The sequence below is a fragment of the Lepus europaeus genome, chromosome 13 (assembly GCF_033115175.1).
Source record: "Lepus europaeus isolate LE1 chromosome 13, mLepTim1.pri, whole genome shotgun sequence".
Taxonomy (NCBI): Eukaryota; Metazoa; Chordata; class Mammalia; order Lagomorpha; family Leporidae; genus Lepus; species Lepus europaeus.
This window is the reverse complement of record NC_084839.1, coordinates 98,612,785-98,636,412: the sequence shown is the minus strand read 5'-3', so window position 1 is coordinate 98,636,412 and position 23,628 is coordinate 98,612,785. Positions and strand designations below refer to the sequence as shown.

The window sequence follows — 23,628 nt, the reverse complement described above, 5'->3', positions numbered from 1 at the left end:
GCAGCACCCACTGGTCATCAGAGGGAAAGTGTCATGGCCTCTCCATGTGGGGCTGCAGCACACACATGGTCATCTATGGGGAATGTGTCATGGCATCTCCATGTGGGGCTGCAGCACACACATGGTCATCTATGGGGAATGTGTCATGGCCTCTCCATGTGGGGCTGCAGCACACACATAGTCATCAGAGGGAAAGTGTCATGGCCTCTCCATGTGGGGCTGCAGCACACACATGGTCATCAGAGGGAAAGTGTCATGGCCTCTCCATGTGGGGCTGCAGCACACACTGGTCATCAGAGGGAAAGTGTCATGGCCTCTCCATGTGGGGCTGCAGCACACACTGGTCATCAGAGGGAAAGTGTCATGGCATCTCCATGTGGGGCTGCAGCACACACTGGTCATCAGAGGGAAAGTGTCATGGCATCTCCATGTGGGGCTGCAGCACACACATGGTCATCTATGGGGAATGTGTCATGGCATCTCCATGTGGCGCTGCAGCACACACATGGTCATCAGAGGGAAAGTGTCATGGCCTCTCCATGTGGGGCTGCAGCACACACATGGTCATCAGAGGGAAAGTGTCATGGCATCTCCATGTGGGGCTGCAGCACACACATGGTCATCAGAGGGAAAGTGTCATGGCATCTCCATGTGGGGCTGCAGCACACACATGGTCATCTATGGGGAATGTGTCATGGCCTCTCCATGTGGGGCTGCAGCACACACATGGTCATCAGAGGGAAAGTGTCATGGCATCTCCATGTGGGGCTGCAGCACACACATGGTCATCAGAGGGAAAGTGTCATGGCATCTCCATGTGGGGCTGCAGCACACACATGGTCATCAGAGGGAATGTGTCATGGCCTCTCCATGTGGGGCTGCAGCACACACATGGTCATCAGAGGGAAAGTGTCATGGCATCTCCATGTGGGGCTGCAGCACACACATGGTCATCAGAGGGAAAGTGTCATGGCCTCTCCATGTGGGGCTGCAGCACACACATGGTCATCAGAGGGAATGTGTCATGGCCTCTCCATGTGGGGCTGCAGCACACACATGGTCATCAGAGGGAAAGTGTCATGGCATCTCCATGTGGGGCTGCAGCACACACATGGTCATCAGAGGGAAAGTGTCATGGCATCTCCATGTGGGGCTGCAGCACACACATGGTCATCAGAGGGAAAGTGTCATGGCCTCTCCATGTGGGGCTGCAGCACACACATGGTCATCTATGGGGAATGTGTCATGGCCTCTCCATGTAGGGCTGCAGCACACACATGGTCATCAGAGGGAAAGTGTCATGGCATCTCCATGTGGGGCTGCAGCACACACATGGTCATCAGAGGGAAAGTGTCATGGCCTCTCCATGTGGGGCTGCAGCACACACATGGTCATCTATGGGGAATGTGTCATGGCCTCTCCATGTGGGGCTGCAGCACACACATGGTCATCAGAGGGAAAGTGTCATGGCCTCTCCATGTGGGGCTGCAGCACACACATGGTCATCAGAGGGAAAGTGTCATGGCATCTCCATATGGGGCTGCAGCACCCACTGGTCATCAGAGGGAAAGTGTCATGGCATCTCCATGTGGGGCTGCAGCACACACTGGTCATCAGAGGGAAAGTGTCATGGCATCTCCATGTGGGGCTGCAGCACCCACTGGTCATCAGAGGGAAAGTGTCATGGCCTCTCCATGTGGGGCTGCAGCACACACTGGTCATCAGAGGGAAAGTGTCATGGCCTCTCCATGTGGGGCTGCAGCACACACATGGTCATCAGAGGGAAAGTGTCATGGCCTCTCCATGTGGGGCTGCAGCACACACATGGTCATCAGAGGGAAAGTGTCATGGCATCTCCATGTGGGGCTGCAGCACACACATGGTCATCAGAGGGAATGTGTCATGGCCTCTCCATGTGGGGCTGCAGCACACACTGGTCATCAGAGGGAAATTGTCATGGCATCTCCATGTGGGGCTGCAGCACACACATGGTCATCAGAGAGAAAGTGTCATGGCATCTCCATGTGGGGCTGCAGCACACACTGGTCATCAGAGGGAAAGTGTCATGGCCTCTCCATGTGGGGCTGCAGCACACACATGGTCATCTATGGGGAATGTGTCATGGCCTCTCCATGTGGGGCTGCAGCACACACATGGTCATCAGAGGGAAAGTGTCATGGCATCTCCATGTGGGGCTGCAGCACACACATGGTCATCAGAGGGAAAGTGTCATGGCATCTCCATGTGGGGCTGCAGCACACACATGGTCATCAGAGGGAAAGTGTCATGGCCTCTCCATGTGGGGCTGCAGCACACACATGGTCATCAGAGGGAATGTGTCATGGCCTCTCCATGTGGGGCTGCAGCACACACTGGTCATCAGAGGGAAAGTGTCATGGCCTCTCCATGTGGGGCTGCAGCACACACATGGTCATCAGAGGGAAAGTGTCATGGCCTCTCCATGTGGGGCTGCAGCACACACTGGTCATCAGAGGGAAAGTGTCATGGCCTCTCCATGTGGGGCTGCAGCACCCACTGGTCATCAGAGGGAAAGTGTCATGGCCTCTCCATGTGGGGCTGCAGCACACACATGGTCATCTATGGGGAATGTGTCATGGCATCTCCATGTGGGGCTGCAGCACACACATGGTCATCAGAGGGAAAGTGTCATGGCCTCTCCATGTGGGGCTGCAGCACACACATGGTCATCAGAGGGAAAGTGTCATGGCCTCTCCATGTGGGGCTGCAGCACACACATGGTCATCAGAGGGAAAGTGTCATGGCCTCTCCATGTGGGGCTGCAGCACACACTGGTCATCAGAGGGAAAGTGTCATGGCCTCTCCATGTGGGGCTGCAGCACACACTGGTCATCAGAGGGAAAGTGTCATGGCCTCTCCATGTGGGGCTGCAGCACCCACTGGTCATCAGAGGGAAAGTGTCATGGCCTCTCCATGTGGGGCTGCAGCACACACATGGTCATCTATGGGGAATGTGTCATGGCATCTCCATGTGGGGCTGCAGCACACACATGGTCATCAGAGGGAAAGTGTCATGGCCTCTCCATGTGGGGCTGCAGCACACACATGGTCATCAGAGGGAAAGTGTCATGGCCTCTCCATGTGGGGCTGCAGCACACACATGGTCATCAGAGGGAAAGTGTCATGGCCTCTCCATGTGGGGCTGCAGCACACACTGGTCATCAGAGGGAAAGTGTCATGGCCTCTCCATGTGGGGCTGCAGCACACACTGGTCATCAGAGGGAAAGTGTCATGGCATCTCCATGTGGGGCTGCAGCACACACTGGTCATCAGAGGGAAAGTGTCATGGCATCTCCATGTGGGGCTGCAGCACACACATGGTCATCAGAGGGAATGTGTCATGGCCTCTCCATGTGGGGCTGCAGCACACACATGGTCATCAGAGGGAAAGTGTCATGGCCTCTCCATGTGGGGCTGCAGCACACACATGGTCATCAGAGGGAAAGTGTCATGGCCTCTCCATGTGGGGCTGCAGCACACACATGGTCATCAGAGGGAATGTGTCATGGCCTCTCCATGTGGGGCTGCAGCACACACATGGTCATCAGAGGGAAAGTGTCATGGCATCTCCATGTGGGGCTGCAGCACACACATGGTCATCAGAGGGAAAGTGTCATGGCATCTCCATGTGGGGCTGCAGCACACACATGGTCATCAGAGGGAAAGTGTCATGGCCTCTCCATGTGGGGCTGCAGCACACACATGGTCATCTATGGGGAATGTGTCATGGCCTCTCCATGTAGGGCTGCAGCACACACATGGTCATCAGAGGGAAAGTGTCATGGCATCTCCATGTGGGGCTGCAGCACACACATGGTCATCAGAGGGAAAGTGTCATGGCCTCTCCATGTGGGGCTGCAGCACACACATGGTCATCTATGGGGAATGTGTCATGGCCTCTCCATGTGGGGCTGCAGCACACACATGGTCATCAGAGGGAAAGTGTCATGGCCTCTCCATGTGGGGCTGCAGCACACACATGGTCATCAGAGGGAAAGTGTCATGGCATCTCCATATGGGGCTGCAGCACCCACTGGTCATCAGAGGGAAAGTGTCATGGCATCTCCATGTGGCGCTGCAGCACACACTGGTCATCAGAGGGAAAGTGTCATGGCATCTCCATGTGGGGCTGCAGCACCCACTGGTCATCAGAGGGAAAGTGTCATGGCCTCTCCATGTGGGGCTGCAGCACACACATGGTCATCAGAGGGAATGTGTCATGGCCTCTCCATGTGGGGCTGCAGCACACACTGGTCATCAGAGGGAAAGTGTCATGGCATCTCCATGTGGGGCTGCAGCACACACATGGTCATCAGAGAGAAAGTGTCATGGCATCTCCATGTGGGGCTGCAGCACACACTGGTCATCAGAGGGAAAGTGTCATGGCCTCTCCATGTGGGGCTGCAGCACACACATGGTCATCTATGGGGAATGTGTCATGGCCTCTCCATGTGGGGCTGCAGCACACACATGGTCATCAGAGGGAAAGTGTCATGGCATCTCCATGTGGGGCTGCAGCACACACATGGTCATCAGAGGGAAAGTGTCATGGCATCTCCATGTGGGGCTGCAGCACACACATGGTCATCAGAGGGAAAGTGTCATGGCCTCTCCATGTGGGGCTGCAGCACACACATGGTCATCAGAGGGAATGTGTCATGGCCTCTCCATGTGGGGCTGCAGCACACACTGGTCATCAGAGGGAAAGTGTCATGGCCTCTCCATGTGGGGCTGCAGCACACACATGGTCATCAGAGGGAAAGTGTCATGGCCTCTCCATGTGGGGCTGCAGCACACACATGGTCATCAGAGGGAAAGTGTCATGGCATCTCCATGTGGGGCTGCAGCACACACATGGTCATCAGAGGGAAAGTGTCATGGCATCTCCATGTGGGGCTGCAGCACACACATGGTCATCAGAGGGAATGTGTCATGGCCTCTCCATGTGGGGCTGCAGCACACACATGGTCATCAGAGGGAAAGTGTCATGGCATCTCCATGTGGGGCTGCAGCACACACATGGTCATCAGAGGGAATGTGTCATGGCATCTGGTGCATGATGGGAAGCGGGGCCCAGGTGCGTGGAGGGGAATGGTGTGCTGGAACTGCAGCCCTGTTGGAGCCACATGGAAAGGGGTGGGGCTGTGGCAATGCTGGCAGTCTTCAGTTCCTCTTTGCTTGCAAGCCACCTATCTGCCTGCATCAATACCAATCATGGATGCTCTGTTAAAAATATAAGGCACTTCTAACTGTTTTAATGTTTTTTAAAACAATCTATTTTCAGAGGTTATGAAAGAGGAGAAGATGAACAAGAAAATAGTATTAATGCTAAAACTAAGGATTAAATTTAGATAAACACTTTTGTCTTAGAACTGTACCTAAGAGTGACTGGCACTGTGGCATAATGGGTAAAGCCACCGCCTGCAGCACCAGCATCCCATATGGGCGCCAGTTTGAGTCCCAGCTGCTCCGCTTCCTATCCAGTTCTCTGCTACAGCCTAGGAGGGCAGTGGGGGATGGCCCAAGTCCTTGGGCCCCTGCATCTGTGTGGGAGACCTGGAGGAAGCTCCTGGCTCCTGGCTTCAGATCAGCACAGCTCCGGTCATTGCGGCCAACTGGAGAGTGAACCAGTGGTTGGAAGACCTCTCTCTCTCTCTGCCTCTCCTCGTCTCCATGTGTAACTCTGACTTTCAAATAAATAAATCTTTTTTAAAAAAAAGAACTCTACCTATGAAATACGTGAAATCTGTTCTCTTTATATTAATAAAATTTTTTTAAAAATTTAAAAATACACAAGGAAGAAATATCTGTTGCTGAGGGTGTTTACTGGCTGATTCATTTTTCTAATTTTATTGGAAAGCTATACATGTGTGTATGTATATGAAAGGAAAACATAAATTATGTATACATGTTATTTCTAACTCAAAAAAACACCCTCAACAGTTTCTGACATTAAAGCCATTGTTTCATAGTATTAAAAATACACTTAAAAATCATGCATTATGACAACTCTAGGAAATGAATTAACCTACTATTGTTATATGATTATTAACAGAACCTTCTACTGTGATAATCAGATTTTAAAATTCTCTTGAAAGTAGTGAGTCCTGGCCGGCGCCGCAGCTCAATAGGCTAATCCTCCACCTGTGGCACTGGCACCCTGGGTTCTAGTCCCAGCTGGGGCACCAGATTCGTCCCAGTTGCCCATCCTCCAGGCCAGCTCTCTGATATGGCCCGGGAGTGCAGTGGAGGATGGCCCAAGTCCTTGGGCCCTGCACCCGCATGGGAGACCAGAAGAAGCACCTGGCTCCTGGCTTCGGATCTGTACGGTGGCTGCAGCACGCCGGCCACAGCGGCCATTGGAGTGTGAACCAATGGCAAAGGAAGACCTTTCTCTCTGTCTCGCTCTCTCACTGTCCACTCTGCCTGTCAAAAAAAAAAAAAAAAAGTAGCAAGTCCTTGGAATGAAGAGAAATAACAGGATAAACAACAAAAAGAATCCTACAAATGTTGAGAGGGAAGGTTTTTTTCTTCACAGTGTGCTCGATAAAATTAGGCCTTCTTACGCTGTTAATAAATGCATGAATTAAAAGCAATGGTGCAACTTCAGAAGAAACTAAGCACTTGGAAACACAGAAAATTAACATGAAAATTTGCTTGTATATTTCTAAGTAGGAACTTCTCTTTAATAAACAGCAGAAACATTGCTGCTTTTAGAGAAAACACGTGGGAAATTGAATTTAAATAAACATTTTTGGATTATTTTTGTTAAATGACATAATAAACTGATTTCTAGAAAATTGTCAAAGCCAGTGATAGCTCGCACAGCTTTCAGAGAACATACGTGCTGATCAACGCGCACCGTTAGGCTAACACACACTGTGAGAGCACTTATTTTTTATTTTTCAAAATTTTTGTGTTTTGTGGTGTGTTTATTTTGTGCTATTTTGGGTTGGCAACCTTAATTCTTCAGCCTCAATTCTTTATAAGTTTCAGTGGAAAAGTTCCATTTTGGGCTTCATATAATTTGCCATCCTGGTAATGGGCGGCTATTTCAGTGTGAAAAGGCTTCAGTTTAAAGCAGAAGGAGTTTAAAATAGATACTCTTTAATCTTCCAGTCTCCTGGGTCTGCAAGTTTTGCTTTTGGAAACACTTGCCATGACCCTTCTGCTGTTTTGCTGTTTGCACTCAGTGTTCCTTTGATGCTATCGGGATGATTTTTCCTACTAGTAACTTGTTTCTTTTTAAAAACCTTTCTAGCTTTTGAAAGTGAGGGGGGAGTTAGTTTGCTTAGGCCCTGACATTGTCATCCTGTTATTTGATACATTCTGACGTTACCACTATACATCTCTAAGGCATTTGCACAGAACATTATGATTTAAAATATTTGGAAAATATATTTCCACTTCAGAAAATGAGAATCTCAGTTGTTGATAAACAAACAACCAAGAACAGTGAGTAAATCCTTTTTTTTTTTTTAACCTGGTAAGTATGGTTAACAAGATAAAATTTCCCAGTTCAAATAATTTAAGGTGTTTGATCTTACTTCATTAGTAATCTATGTACATTCCTGTGATTTAGTGAGAACAGTAAGAAAATCCACTACCTCAAATACATTAAATACATTATGTGTATGATACATACAAATACATTGTATGTACCAAGTGTAAAAAGTAGAACTCTCCCCTCAAATGAAAATAGATAAGAAAGAAAACCAAGTGGTGTGTGATGCTACTACATGCAGGCATAGTTTTTGTAGTCATGAAATCATTTGAAATACAGCAGAGTTGATGAAATAGAGCCTTTGAGATCTTCCTAGAGGTTACCTAAATGGGCACAATCATTCTGCAAGGGCAATTTGGGAGCACAGGTCAAAAGGTTTATAGTGTTGTGTCTTTTTAATTATTTATCTTTTTAAAGATTTATTTTATTTATTTGCATGACAGAGTTACAGAGAGAGGTAGACAGAGAGAGAGGTCTTCCATCCGCTGGCTAACTCCCCAGATGGCCTCAACAGCCGGAGCTGCGGCGATCCGAAGCCAGCCAAGAGTTTCTTTCAGGTCTCCCATGTGGGTGCAGGGGTCCAAGGACTTGGGCCGTCTCCTGCTGCTTTCGCAGGCCATAGCAGAGAGCTGGATTGGAAGAGGAGCAGCCCGGACTAGAACAGGCGGACATATGGGATGCGGGCACTTCAGGCGGGGGCTTTAACCTGCTGTGCTACAGCACTGGCCCCTCCAATCTAGGTCTTTAGGAGTGTAAAATCTCCCGACATTCTTTCTGGCTTGCAGCTTTTGAGATGCCGGCACTTAAAACCAGGGCTTTAATCTGCTGTGCCACAGCACTGGCACCCAAGTCTTTTTAATCATATCCAGAGGATATCTACAGTGGTATTCACCACACAATTTATAATGGTTAAATGTTAGGAAGACATTGATTCAATTATGGCTCAGCCACCCCAAAGAAAACGTGCTGTAGAATAAGAGTTACTCTCACAGAGGGGTGGGCACTGTGGTGCAGCAGGTTAACCCATTGTCAGGGATGCCTGTGTTCCATACTGGAGTGCTAGTTCAAGTCCCAGCTACTCTTTGCTTCTTACTAATGTGCCTGGGAGGCAGCAGGTGATGATCTAAGTGCTTGGATTCCTGCCACCTCATGGAAGACACAATAGAGTTCCTAGCTCCTGGCTTTGACATTGCCTAGTCTCAGATGTTGGGGAAATGTAGAGAGTGAACCAGTAGATGAAATGTGTATCTCTCTCTCTCTCTCTCTCTCTCTCTCTCTCTCTCTCTCCTCCTTCCCCTCTCCCTCCCTCCCTCTCTTTTAAAAGATGAATACATCTTTTAAAAAATAGTGAATGGCATAGACATCTTCAGAAGATATTAAGCTGCAAAACGTGTTCTAAAGCAATATATTCACAGTGTGAGCACATTTGAAATAGTATGAATGTTAGTCCCAGTGACAAAAGGTCATGACATATGCATCAACTATAAACAGGTGGTTTATATAGTGAAAGAAGAATGATTTTTGTTAATTCTTTTGCTCATCCATGGTTTTTACTCTAATTCACACATGAATAGATTTTTTTTAAAATAATTGCTAACAATAACTACATATTTATCGGCTACAGTGCAACATTTCAGTGTGTGTATATAATGTTCCATTCAAATCAAGGTGATCAACATTTAGCCTTCTTCGATATGACTTCATGATTGGAGCCTTGGGACTTCTATTTGCTTATATTATATATAATAGATCACTGTCAACTACCCTGTGTCCACCATGTTTATTGAATTACTTTTTTAAATAAAAACGCTCTCAATTAATTGTATGCTTCTATCATTTGGAAACTTCCAACGCAGATGGTCTTCCTACTTCCTAAGAGAGATTCTCAGTTCACAAACAGGATGGCATGACACATTTGTAAAATATAGGGTTTGTTAATATGAGGAAAATAGTGTTAGCAGACATGAGAGGTCCATTCACTTGGGAGGTGAGCAGAATTTGGTCAAAGGACAGCATAATTTACTTGTGACAAGTAAAGGATACAATGGGGAGGGATATTTCCAAAGAGAAACCACCTCTAAGAGAAACACTTTGCAAGGGCTTTTAAAGCAAAGATCAGAGGAGTGTCCAGGAGCTGGGAGCAGGAGGACCCTCTTGCTCAGGCAACATACATCTTCATACACTGCATGTTTAAAACTCTAGCTCTGTCGGGTTTCTCGCAATGTCATTGGTTGATTGGTGGCCTGGCCCTCTTGGGTACAATGCTGCAAGATAAGCCTACCTAGAACATTCTCTGGTAAACAAACTCTGTTGAGTAACCTATATTGAATTCCCTGACCCTTCCTTTTGCCCACCTCCTACTTAAATCCCATACTCTGTTTAAAAAAAACTTTTGAGACATTTAACTCTTCATTCTTGAGGGGTAAAGGAAAAAGTCATTCTTTTGTACCTACTTCTTGTTGAAAGGGGAGCCAGCCTCCCCCAGATTAGAGAAAGAAAATCTCCTGGCCAGCGACGCAGCTCAATAGGCTAATCCTCCACCTGCGGCGCTGGCACACGGGGTTCTAGTCCCAGTCCGGGCGCCGGATTCTATCCCGGTTGCCCCTCTTCCAGGCCAGCTCTCTGCTGTGGCCCGGGAGTGCAGTGGAGGATGGCCCAAGTCCTTGGGCCCTGCACCCACATGGGAGACCAGGAGGAAGCACCTGGCTCCTGGCTTCGGATCAGCGCAGTGAGCCCGCCACAGCAGCCATTGGGGAATGAACAAATGGTAAAGGAAGACCTTTCTCTCTGTCTCTCTCTCTCACTGTCCACTCTGCCTGTCAAAAAAAAAAATTAATTAAAAAAAAGAAAAAAAATCTCGTACAAGATGAAGATGACTGACTGGAAAGGACCCACACCCACCTCAGCTACAGAAAAGTACCAAAACAACAAAGGAAAAACCACATTTCCAAGAGATTGAGGGAAAACTTCCGTTAAGAAGTTACAAGAACTGCAAATGCACAGAGACTCTTCAGAGCCAGCAGATAGAGGAACAGAGCACGTCACAGCGCCTCCCTGGTCCCTGGTTGAAGGATAGCACTGCAACTCCTACCGCCGTGAGAGTCTAGCAGCCCCAAATACAGCAGTGCACAGTCCTCACTGACTTTAAATCCGCTCTAGAGGGGCCGGCGCTGTGGCGCAGTAGGTTAATCCTCCGCCTGCAGCACCAGCATCCCATATGGGCACCGGTTCTAGTCTCGGCTCCTCTTCCTATCCAGCTCTCTGCTATGGCCTGGGAAAGCAGTAGAAGATGGCCCAAGTGCTTGGGCCCCTGCACCAGTGTGGGAGAAGCTTCTGGCTCCTGGCTTCTAATCGCCCCAGCTCCAGCCATTGCAGCCATTTGGAGAGTTAACCAGCAGATGGAAGAACTTTCTCTCTGTCTCTCCCTCTCACTGTCTGCAACTCTATCTCTCAAATAAATAAAATCTTTATAAAAATCCACTCTAGAAAGCTAAGGTCTGAGTGACAATTGGGTAAGTAGCCTCATCACTACCAGAAGCTCTCTGAGCCAGATCAAGGGAGTTTCTCAGAACAGAGACCCGGCCCCTCCGAAACCTAAGCTATGTGAGTTCTGGGGCCCTGTGGCTATTTTTGCTCACTGCATGATCTGGAGATGTTCCCCCAAGCTTCTTATAGCTCAGTGCCACCAGCAGCCAATACACAATCCCGGAGGGCCAGACCTGAGAAAGTTCTTTACAGCAACTGTTAGCACAGGGTGCTGAGTGGCCGGGTAACAAGCCCTCGCGTCACCCTTCCATGTCTTCTGGGAACTGGAGACCATCCCCTCTGCTTTGAAGCTCTAGGACTATAACTCTTGGTCTTAAAACCCAGGAGCAACTTGCACACAGCTTTGGGAATTAGTGTCATGAGTTTCTATGCTTCAGACCAGCGGACTGCCTGTTCACAATCCCCAGTATGAGTGGCACTCACACCTGGGTAAGTACCTCACTGTATACAGCAGCTCCAGGACTTTATTACAACTATATTCTTAAGACCCAATGAAACCTACCCTGCAGGACCTAGGGAAGAACCTGCATGCATGCCACTGCTCCAGACCCACACCTACCACTACTCAATGTCCACCCTAACCTGGATCTACACTGTAGGACTAGGGCAAAGTCACTTTAAAAACCCCCAGAGCTGGGACTAAAGCTATAAGCTGAAACTTCCTGCTAGAAGCCTCAGTGTCAATCATGTCCATTCACTATGACCTGGAGAGGGTCCCGACCACATTACATTATCCCAAGGCCATAGCTGTTGGTGCCACAAGTGCCACCATCACTCATGCTTACCTGGCAGGACAAGGGGATAGGCCCTTCTCTGTCCACAGCACGAGCAATGAGGGTACAGCCTTACAAACGCCAACTCTTTCAGAACTGAAAACACACACACACACATTTGGAAGCCTAAGTCCACATTCTACTACCTCCACAAACTTCTGCAGATTAGGTAATTGTAGCACTAATGAACACTGCCGACACTAATTAGAACTGAAGAAATAACTCATTTTGGGGGGATTCCCTCCCTTTCAATTGTTTTGAAGCTTGTGAAGAATTGGAGTTAGCTCTTTAAATGTCTGGTAGGATTCAGCAATGAAGCTGTCTAGTCCTGGGCTTTTCTTTGCTGGAAGGGTCTTTATTACTATTTTAAATTTTCCATCTTGGTTACAGATGGTCTTTTTAGGTTTTCTAAGTCTCCATGACTCAATTTTGCTAGGTTGCAAGTGAATCTGTCCATTGTTGGCATATAGTGCTTTGTAATACTTCTTTTTTTTTTTTAAGAGAGAGAGAGAGAGAAAGCTCTTCCTTCCGTTGGTTCACTCCTCAAATGGCCGCTACAGCCAGTGCTGCACAATCTGAAGCCAGGAGCCAGGTGCTTCCTCCTGGTCTCCCATGCGGGTGCAGGGCCCAAGCACTTGGGCCATCCTCCACTGCCTTCCCAGGCCACAGCAGAGAGCTGGACTGGAAGAGGAGCAACCAGGACTAGAACCTGGCGCCCATATGGGATGTTGGTGCCACAGGCAGAGGATTAACCAAGTGAGCCATGGCACCGGCCCTGTAATACTTCTTGATGATTCTTTCTATTTCTGTGGCATCTGTTGTTACATTTCCTTTTTTATGTCTGATTTTGTCGATTTGAGTTTCTCCCAAATGTGGAGTGAAAAGTTTTGCAGATATCAATTAGGTCCACTAGGTCCATAGTTTCAATTAACTCTATTGTTTCTTTGTTGATATTCTGTCTAGTTGATCTGTCCACTGATGGAAGTGGGGTGCTGAAGTCTCCCGTTACTATTGTATTGAAATCTATGTCTCCATGTATATCCATAACATTTCTTTTAAATAGTCAGTCACCCTGAAATTGGGTGCACATACATTTGTTATAGTCACACCTTTGTGTTGAATTGACCTCTTAATCTTTACAAAGTGCCCTCCATTGTCTCTTTTAACAGTTTTTGTGTTAAAGTCTTTTTTCACAGTTTTCTAACAGTTTCTGTGTTAAAGTCTACTTTGTATGACATTGGAATGGCTATGCCTGCCCTTTTTGCTTTCATTAGCGTGGAATAACTTTTTCCATCCTTTCACTCTCTGTCTGTGGGTATCTTTGTTGGTGAGATGTGTTTTTTGTAGGCAGCAAATAGATGGGTCTTGTTTTTAATCTATTCAGCCAGTCTGTATCTTTTAACTGCAGAGTTGAGGCCATTTACATTCAAGGTGACCATTGATAAGTAACGACTTGGCCCTGCCATTTTTTCATAAATATGCCTATTGTTTGCTTCAGATTTCTTTTGTACTTTTACTGCATGATTTTCTGTCTTCACATTCTTTCATAGTGATGGTTATCTTTCTGTATTTCTGTGTGTAGCAATCCCTAAGACATGTTTTCTGCTTGTTATGGAAGGTCTTTATTTTAACCTTCATTCATAAATGAGAGCTTTGCAGGATACAGTATTCTGGGTTGACAGTTTTTTTCTCTTAAGACTTGGACTATATCTCACCATTCTCTACTAGAGTTTCTAATGAGAAGTCAGCTGTGAATCTAATGAAAATCATCTGCAAGTAATTTGCTTTTCACTCATGCACATTTTAGAATCTTTATGTTTTACTATTGAAAGTTTGACTATAACGTGTTGTCATGAAGATCTTTTCTGGTCATGTCTTTTAGGAGTTTTACATGCTTCCTGTACTTTGACATCCTTTTTTCTCCAAATCGGGGAAGTTTTTTTGTAATTATTTCACTAAATAGGCCTTCTAGTTCATTCTCTGTTTCCACACCTTCAGGAACTCCTAAGACATGTATTTTGGGTCATTTGATAGTATTCCATAAATCTCCAACACTGTTTGTTTTTTTAAGTTTTCTAATTTCTTGGTTTTTTTTTTTTCTTTTTGGTCTGACTGAGATTTCCAAAGATTTGTCTTCTAGCTAAGATATTCTTTCTTCTGCCTTATCAAGTCAATTGATGAGATTTCCAATGCCTTTTCAAAGACTTATTTATTTATTTGAAGGCAGAGTTACAGAAGGGCAGAGGCAGAGAGAGAATGAGAGAGTTCTTCCATCCATTGTTTCACTCCCCAGAAGACAGCAACAGCCAAGCTGCACTGATCCGAAGCCAGGAGCCAGGAGCTTCTTCCAGGTCTCCCATGTAGGTGCAAGGACCCAAGCACTTAGGCCATCTTCTACTACTTTCCCAGGCCATGGGGATTGCAAGTGGAGCAGCTGGGACTCCAATGCATTTATAATTTGATCTATTGAATTCTTCATTTTTTTTTTGACAGGCAGAGTGGACAGTAAGAGAGAGAGAGAGACAGAGAAAGTTGAATTCTTCATTTCTAATATTTCATTTTGATTTCTCTTTAAAATCTCAATTTCATGTGAAAAGTTTTCATTCATGTCATGTATGGTTTTCTTTAGGTCATGGATTTGCTTCTGATTGTTTTGAGTAACCCTATGATTAATCTTTTGAATTCTGTTTTCAGCATTTCATCAAACTCTCCATCTTCACATTCCAGTATTGAAATGCTATTGTGTTCCTTCATGGAGGAGGTCATGATGTCTTCCTTATTCTTGTTTCTTGAATTTATTTTTAGGCATTTGTGAAATTACTTGTTGGTTTTCTCCTCTGACAGCTTTTAGCTTTGAACTATCCCTCTGTGGCTTAGTTAAATGTCTGTACTTCCTATGAATACCAACAGGTGTGTGCTGGTTGTGGCCAGGGAGCTCTGGTCAGTGCTCTAGAGTGAGATAAGCATCCATGGTGACACCTATGTTGGGTGTGGTAGAAGATCTCCTTTGTTAATAGAAGGTGGAGAATGGTCACCTGTCTTGGTGTGATCAACCCCTCATCACTCCAGGCTGACAATGCCCAGGTGTTAGCCACCAGGGTTCAACATTCATCTGCACACTGTATGAACCACACAAGTGATCACAGTTCTCAATCTGAGCACAGTTCCTGCTCCAATGTCCCAACCCCAGCCATGCTCCAAGCATGTGGAGCTGCACACAGTGATTGCCCAGAGTCCCAGCTACACCCTGCACCCTCTCATGTAGCCACCAATTCCCCACAGTCTCAGAAACAAGGCTTCCACAGTCACTTGGTACAGAGGTTCTGCTCTGTCCTTCCAGCCTGTCCAGTGCACAAAGAAGCAAATGTTCCCTGAGCCTACTCCAACCCAGAGCCTGTGGTATTTTGGGAGGCTGGGGCACCTCACAGTCTTATGTGGGTGTCCAGCCCTCTGTCAACCCTCCCAACCAGATTCAAAGTCAGTGGGGACTGTGGATTTTTCCCTCCACTGGGATCTCTGAATCACACGTGTATACAACAGCCACTAGCCAAATGTCGCACTCTCCCCACCACAGCCACCAGTACTGTGAGAAAATAGTACAAGGCATTTGTCTTCATTTTGTAGAATTTCTAGTGTGGTTTTCTCTGTAATTCTCCCCTACACCGCCTACACTTTTTTTTTTTTTTTTTTTTTTACTATTTATCCCTAGCCTAGCACAGTATGTTGTTCTTTATTCCACCTTCTTGGAGTCTGCAAAAACCTCATGTCCTAAAATTCACATAAATAAGGGGAAAGAAAGCTAGAAACAAAGGAAGTTTTCAAAAAACCTAGAGGTAGCTGGAATCATGGATATAAAGTCTGTGTTTTTGAGAAAATTATATAGTTATAAACAAGTAAACTGAATGAAAATTCAGATTTAAAGAAACTTTTAAAGATGTTGGCCAAAAAGTCTTCCAAAAAAGCACATTTTGAAGGACCATCATCAAATAAGAGACCAACATGGATAGAGAAAAGGAAGTGCCAGAGAGAAAAGCCTATGTCTCAGAGAGTGACAGGATGGAGATCTACCAAGGTATAGAATCCAGGCCTTATCAAGGAAATTTCCCATCCTGAAGGTAGAAGCTACTCATGTTTACCCCCAGGATAGATGCAAAAATTCTAAACAAAATATTAACAAACCAAGCTAAGATATGGAATCAACCCAGATGTCTATCAACTGATGACTGGATAAAGAAATTGTGCTATATATATATATATATATATATATATATACACAATGGAATACTAATCAGTCATTAAAAAATGAAATCCTTTCATAACAAAATGGATGCAACTGGAGACCATTATGCTTAGTGAAATAAGCCAGTCCCCAAAACACAAATATCTTACATTTTCTTTGATGTGATCATGTACAGAGTACAAAAAATAGTATATGAGCAAAATTGGTATTTTGAGATTTGATTATTGTTTATAGCACTCATCTATTCTCTTGAAAAACAGTGTGTTTTTTTTTACCTACGACTCTTGAATTCTTTATTTAATTGAGGATTAAGCTTGTGATTATAAAGAAAATTGAAAGTATGTCATAAAAATTAAAAGCAAAGAAGAAAAGATGGTAGTGTGGAAGGGAGAGAGGGTATGGAGAGAAGTAAAATTATGCTCTTAAAACTGTATATATGAAAGACAAAAAATGTGATTGCCAAAATTAAGGAAAAGAAAGAACAGGGTTTTGAGGGAGGAAGTAAGGAAGTATGGTTATAATCTTAGAATTGCATCTTTGAAATACATGAAAACTGTTCTCTTTATATTAATAAAAATTTTAAACATTATCAAAACAAATCTAATCCTCCGCCTGCAGTGCCGGCACACCGGGTTCTAGTCCCGGCCGGGGCGCTGGATTCTGTCCCGGTTGCCCCTCTTCCAGGCCAGCTCGTTGCTGTGGCCAGGGAGTGCAGTGGAGGATGGCCCAAGTGCTTGGGCCCTGCACCCCATGGGAGACCAGGAGAAGCACCTGGCTCCTGCCTTCGGATCAGCACAGTGTGCCAGCCACAGCGCACCAGCCATGGCAGCCATTGGAAGGTGACCCAATGGTAAAAGGAAGACTTTTCTGTCTCTCTCTCTCTCTCTCTCGGATCAGTACAGTGCGCCGGCTGCAGCACGCCGGCCACAGCGGCCATTGGAGGGTGAACCAACGGCAAAGGAAGACCTTTCTTTCTGTCTCTCTCTCACTGTCCACTCTGCCTGTCAAAAAATAAATAAATAAATGTTAACAAATATTTTTAAATTAATGGAAAACATGTTATGAAAAAATTATGCACAAATTTCAAAATTTCTGTACCAATATGAATTTATTTATTTTATAAATTTATTTAATTTTATGTTTCCACAAACTGTTGAAGTGCCCTCATATAACAACTACTTAGATAAAATTTATATTCAGTTATTCAACTAATGTAGAGATGATTTTAAATTATGTAGGAGGATGTGTGTTCACAATATGAAAATGCTATGTCATTTTATAAAGGATTTTGATCATCCAAAGACTTTTGTATCCATAAAGGTCCTAAGTCAATTGTTCATGAATATGAAGGGACGTTTGTGCACCTAAATTAAACCAGTCCTTGCGATTTCCATTGTAACTGACATTTTTGCAAACCACCAGAAAAAGTCACTTACATGACTAACAGCTTCTCAAGTGGATTTTGTACTTCTAAACTTTCTCTGGGAGAGATCCGGGGGATGTGAAATCCAGCAGAGATTCTGGCAATCACAAGAAGAAGGAATGACAAAATTGTGACCTCGAGGGGCCACAGCATGGGGGACACTTCTCACTTCATGACTGTTGCCAAATTCTAAAGATCTGCAGAACAGGAAGCTAAATCAAAAGCTACAAAAAAAGGACTAAAACTTGATTCATTCTCTTATTGTTGAGGTTACAGCTACCTGCCAGGGGAAGGGATCTCTTCAATATTAGGTGTCATTTCAAAGGACTGGGCAACCTGTGATGTATGGGCCAATACCAAGTGGTAAGGCATATGAGTGGCTGGAGACTTCAATAGTGGGTAGAGTTAGAAAAGTGTTTAGGGAGCCAGTGCTGTGGCTCAGTGAGTTAAGCTGCCGACTATGACACCACCATCCCATATGAGCACTGATTAAAGTCCTGGACACCCCACTTCCAATCAGCGCCCTACTAATGCTCCTGAGAAAGCAGCAGATGGTGACCCAGGTGCTTGGGCCCCTGCCACCCACATGAGAGACCCATGGCTCCTAGCTGTGCCCTCACCAGCTGCAGCCAATGCAGCCATTTGGAGAGTGAATCAGCAGGTGGGAAATTTGAGCCCCTCCCTCCCCGTGTCTCCTCTCTGTAACTCTGTATTTAGAATAAGTAAATCTTGAAAAATAATTTTCCAGGTCTGGTGAAAATTATAAACCCACAGATCCAAGAAGTTCAGCCTACAGATCACAAGCTATATAATAAGTGATTAATGTTTCCCAAAGAAAGGTTTAGCTCTTTGCCTTCGAAAGGTTTATCAGGTATGAATGTCTTTGAATTTTTTTTAATGTTTTACTTATTTTAGAAGCAGAGAGACAGAAAGACAAAGAGAGATGTAAACAAAGGAGTTGCTATCTGCTGGCTTACTCCCCAAATGCCCAAAACGAACCTTGACCAGGGCTAAAGCCAAGCCAAGAGCCAGGAACTCAAATTTGCACTTGTTACCAAAAGAACCATGGTCGATGACGCTATTGCATGAAAGCATGAGAATGGATAACTTTCTGCTGGATTTCAAGAAGGGGGAATAGGGAATGACACACTGTACTAGGCTACACATAGATAGTTGTTTTTTTTAAAAAAAAAAAAAGTGTAGGAAGTGCACTCTCAGGGGAGAATTAGAGAGAAAACAGCACCTGAAATTCTACAAAAGGAAGGGGAATGTCATGGAGCTAGATGGAAGGCGAGGACGTGCAGAATAAATACAGACACAACACAGAGCTCCAGCAGCTGAAAGACAGCTGGACGTGGGGAGGAGACCAGATTGCAGCAACCCTGGGTGACAAAGCTGAAGGGAGCGCACGGCGTGAATACGGCCTGGAGTCCTTAGCAGTTACCCGCAGACCCAGTGGGAGTAATAGGGGAACGTTTAACTCATTCCATCCCACCACAACAGCGCAAGCTGCCTGATTGAGAGAGGGCAGGTGCCATTTTGGGCTTGGGCAGCAGCTGCAGAAGCCTTTGTGTGCATGCGCAGCAACTGGCTGAGACAGGACGCGATCTTCTTGGCAGTACCGGAAGCAGTGGCAGAGAGAGGATAATAGTCAGCCAGTGGCTATGAAAAAAAAAAAAAAAAAAAAGAGGGAGAAGGCCCAAATAAAAAAATCAGAGATGAAAATAAAAATATAACAACAAATACCACAGAAATAAAAAGAATCACCAGGAATTACTATAAAGAGCTCTATGCTAACAAATTGGGAGATCTAGAGGAAATGTGTAGATTCCTGGACATGTACAATTTACCAAAATGGGGTCATGAAGACATAAAAAACATAATAGACCAATAACTGAGACAGAAATTGAATCAGTAATAAAGCCCCTCCCCCAACAAAGAAAAGCCAGGTCCAGACAGCTTTACTGCTGAATCCTACCAGACATTTAAAAACGAACATTAAAAAAAATTCTCCTCAAGCTATTCAAAACAGCTGAAATGGGGGGAATCCTGGCAAACTCTTTCTATGGAGCAAGTATCAACTGAATTCCTAAGCCAGAAAGATACGACAGAGAAAGAGAACGATAGACCAATATCTTCAACAAAATATTAGCTAATTAAAACCAACCACACATCAGAAAGATCATTAATTCAAACCAAGTGGGATTTATCTCTGGCATGCTGGGATGGTTCGGCATGTGCAAATCAATCAATCACATTAACAAATAAGGACAAAAAAAATATGATTATTAAAGATCCAGAGAAAGCATTTGATAATATACAACATCCTTTCATGATGAAGACCATAAGCAAATTGTGTATAGAAGGAACATTCTTTAACACAATCAAGGCAATTTATGACAAATCCACAGCCAGCATCCAACTGAATGGGGAAAAATTGGAAGAAGTCCCCCTAAGATCTAGAACCAGACAAAGATGCCCATTTTCACCATTGCTATTTAATATAGTCCTGGAAGTTTTAGTCAGAGCCATTTGGCAAGAAAAAGAAATCAAAGGGATACAAATTGGAAAGGAGGAAGTCAAACTACCCCTATTTGCAGATGACATGATTTTATATATAGGGGACCCAAAATACTCCACTGAGAGATTATTGGAAATCATAAAAGAGTTTGGTAAAGTGGCAGGACATAATCAACACACAAAAATCAATAGTCTTAGGGCTGGTGCTGTGGTGCAGTGGATTAAAGTCCCAGCCTGAAGCGCTGGCATCCCATAGGGGCACCAGTTCAAGTCCTGGCTGCTCCCCTCCTGATCCAACTCCCAGCTTATTGTGCCTGGGAAAGCAGTGGAGATTGGCCCAAGTCCTTGGACTCCTGCACCCATGTGGCAGACCTGGAAGAAAATCCTGACTCCTGGCTTCAGATCAGCTCAGCTCTGGCTATTGCAGCAATTGGAGGAGTGAACCAGCAGATGGAATACCTCTCTCTCTCTCTCTCTCTCTCTCTCTCCCTCCCTCCCTGTGTGTGTGCATGTATGTATGTCTGCTTCTCTCTGTAACTCAGTCTTTCAAATAAGTAAAATAAACCTTTTTAAAAAATCAATAGCCTTTGTGTACACAGAGAATGCCATGACTGATAAAGAACTCTTTTTTTTTTTTTTTTTTGACAGAGTGGACAGAGAGAGAGAGAGACAGAGAGAAAAGTCTTCCTTTGCCATTGGTTCACCCTCCAATGGCCACCGCAGCAGGCGCGCTGCAGCCAGCGCACCACGCCAATCCGAAGGCAGGAGCCAGATGCTTATCCTGGTCTCCCATGGGGTGCAGGGCCCAAGGACTTGGGTCATCCTCCACTGCATTCCCTGGCCACAGCAACGAGCTGGCCTGGAAGAGGGGCAACCGGGACAGAATCTGGTGCCCTGACCGGGTCTAGAACCTGGTGTGCCAGCGCCGCAAGGCAGAGTATTAGCCTATTGAGTCACGGCACCAGCTGACAAAGAACTCTTAAGATCAATCACAGTCACAATAGCTACCAAAAGAATTAAATATCTTGGAATAAATTTAACCAACAATGTTTAAAAATCTCTACAATGAAAATTACAAAACATTAAAGAAAGAAATAAAAAAGACATTAAAATGGAAAAATCTTTCCATATTTATGGATTGGAAGAATCAGTATCACCAAAATATGCATACTACTAAAAGCAATTTACAGATTCAATGTGATCCCAATCAAAATACCCAGGACATTCTTCTCAGATCTAGAAAAAATGATGCTAAATTTATATGAAAACACAGAGACTCCAAATAAATAAAGCAATTTATACAAGAAAAACAAAGCTGGATGCCTCACAATACCAGATTTCAAGACATACTACAGGGCAGTTATAATCAAAACAGCCTGGTATTAGCAAAAAAAAAAAAAAAAAAAAAAAATCAAAAAACAAAGCAAAAAAAAAGACGTGTAGACCAATGGAACAGAATAGAAACTCCAGAAATCAATTCATGCATCTGCAACGTGGCTTTGACAAAGGAGCTAAAATCAGTCCTTGGAGTAAGGGCAGACTCTTCAACAAATGGTGCTGGGAAAGCAGATCTCCGCATGCAGAAGTGTGAAACCGCACACTTACCTACACCTTATACAAAATCAACTTAAAATGAATCAACGGCCTAAACCTATGACCGGATACCACCAAATGACAGGAGAACATTGAGGAAACTGCAAGGCTTCTTGGAGAAGGCCACAGAAACACAGGCAATCAAAACCAAAATTGACAAATGGATTACTTCAAACTGAGCTTCTGCACCGAAAAAGAAACATTCAGCAAAGTAGGGGAAAATATTTACAAACTATGCAACTGATAAAGGGTTAATATCTAGAATCTTATAAAGAGCTCATGAGGTGGACGCAGCTGCGATTTCTGCTTGCCTCCGTGCGGTGGAGCAAGGCTTGTTCCTCTCCCACTCAGCCGCGCAGGTTCCACATTTTTTTTCCTCTCCAAGGTTGAATTGACCAAAGCAATGGTTATGGAGAAGCCTAGTTCCCTGCTGGTCGGGCGGGGATTTGTGAGACAGTATTACACACTGCTGAACCAAGCCCCAGACATGCTACACAGATTTTATGGAAAGAACTCTTCTTACGTCCATGGGGGATTGGATTCAAATGGCAAGCCAGCAGATGCAGTCTATGGACAGAAAGAAATCCATAGGAAGGTGGTGTCACAGAACTTCACCAATTGCCACACCAAGATTTGCCATGTTGATGCTCATGCTACTCTAAATGATGGTGTGGTGGTCCAGGTGATGGGGCTGCTCTCCAATAATAACCAGGCTTTGAGGAGATTCATGCAGACATTTGTCCTTGCTCCTGAGGGTTCTGTTGCAAATAAATTCTATGTTCACAATGATGTCTTCAGATACCAAGGTGAGGTCTTTGGTGGCTTTGTCACTGAGCCCCAGGAGGAATCTGAGGAAGAAGTAGAGGAACCTGAGGAAGGGCAGCAGACCCCTGAGGTGGTACCTGATGATTCAGGAACTTTCTATGACCAGACCGTCAGCAATGGCTTGGAAGAACACCTAGAGGAGCCCGTTACTGAACCAGAGCCTGATCCTGAACCAGAACCAGAAGCAGAACCTGTCTCTGAAATCCAAGAGGAAAAGCCCGAGCCAGTATTAGAAGAAACTACTCCTGAAGATGCTCAGAAGAGTTCTTCTCCAGCACCTGCAGACATAGCTCGGACAGTACAGGAGGACTTGAGGACATTTTCTTGGGCAGCTGTGACCAGTAAGAACCTTCCACCCAGTGGAGCTGTTCCAGTTACTGGGATACCACCTCATGTTGTTAAAGTTCCAGCTTCACAACCCCGTCCAGAGTCTAAGCCTGAATCTCAGATTCCACCGCAGAGGCCGCAGAGGGATCAAAGAGTGAGAGAGCAACGAGTCAACATTCCTCCCCAGAGGGGCCCCAGGCCAATTCGTGAGCCTGGACAGCAAGGTGATGTTGAACCCCGAAGAACTGTGAGACACCCTGACAGTCACCAGCTCTTCATTGGCAATCTGCCTCACGAGGTGGACAAATCGGAAAGACATGAAATTTATATACCTTAAATAAAATTAAAATAAATAAATAAAAAGATATAAGCTTAAAAAATTATTTATTTGAAAGTCAGGGTGACAGAATGAGTGGGAGAGAGGGAACATCCATCCGCTGGTTCACCTTCTTCCCCAAAATGGCCACAGCAGCTAAGCTGGGCCAGGCAGAAATCAGGGACCTGAAACTCCATGTGGGTCTGCCACATGGATGGCAGGGGCCAAGGGCCATCTTCCTAGGAGCATTAGCAGGTGTGATCAGATCTTGGAACAAATGTGGAACTAGTGGGTATATATGTGTCTGAGATTCTGTGGGTTTTCCTATAATCTTTATAAATATATATGATCAATTATGTATATTCTCAAATATATATATATACCTATGTGTGTTTGTATAGATATATATGTGTGTACACATACCAATACACACACTAATTTAACCATATATACATACAGATGGGGAGAGATTAACACACAATGAGAGATATTTTTCTATCATCTTAATACCTAGAATGTCCA

The 23,628-nt window shown here is 45.1% G+C and overlaps 1 protein-coding gene across 1 annotated transcript; it reads left to right on the top strand.

Moving 5' to 3' along the window:
* Positions 1 to 21,947: 21,947 nt before the first annotated feature.
* Positions 21,948 to 23,127, top strand: LOC133772437 (ras GTPase-activating protein-binding protein 1-like). Its single transcript, XM_062208891.1, has one exon. It carries the CDS (start codon positions 22,042 to 22,044, stop codon positions 23,125 to 23,127), a length of 1,086 nt encoding a protein of 361 aa, XP_062064875.1. The 5' UTR covers positions 21,948 to 22,041.
* The last annotated feature ends 501 nt before the right edge of the window (positions 23,128 to 23,628 follow it).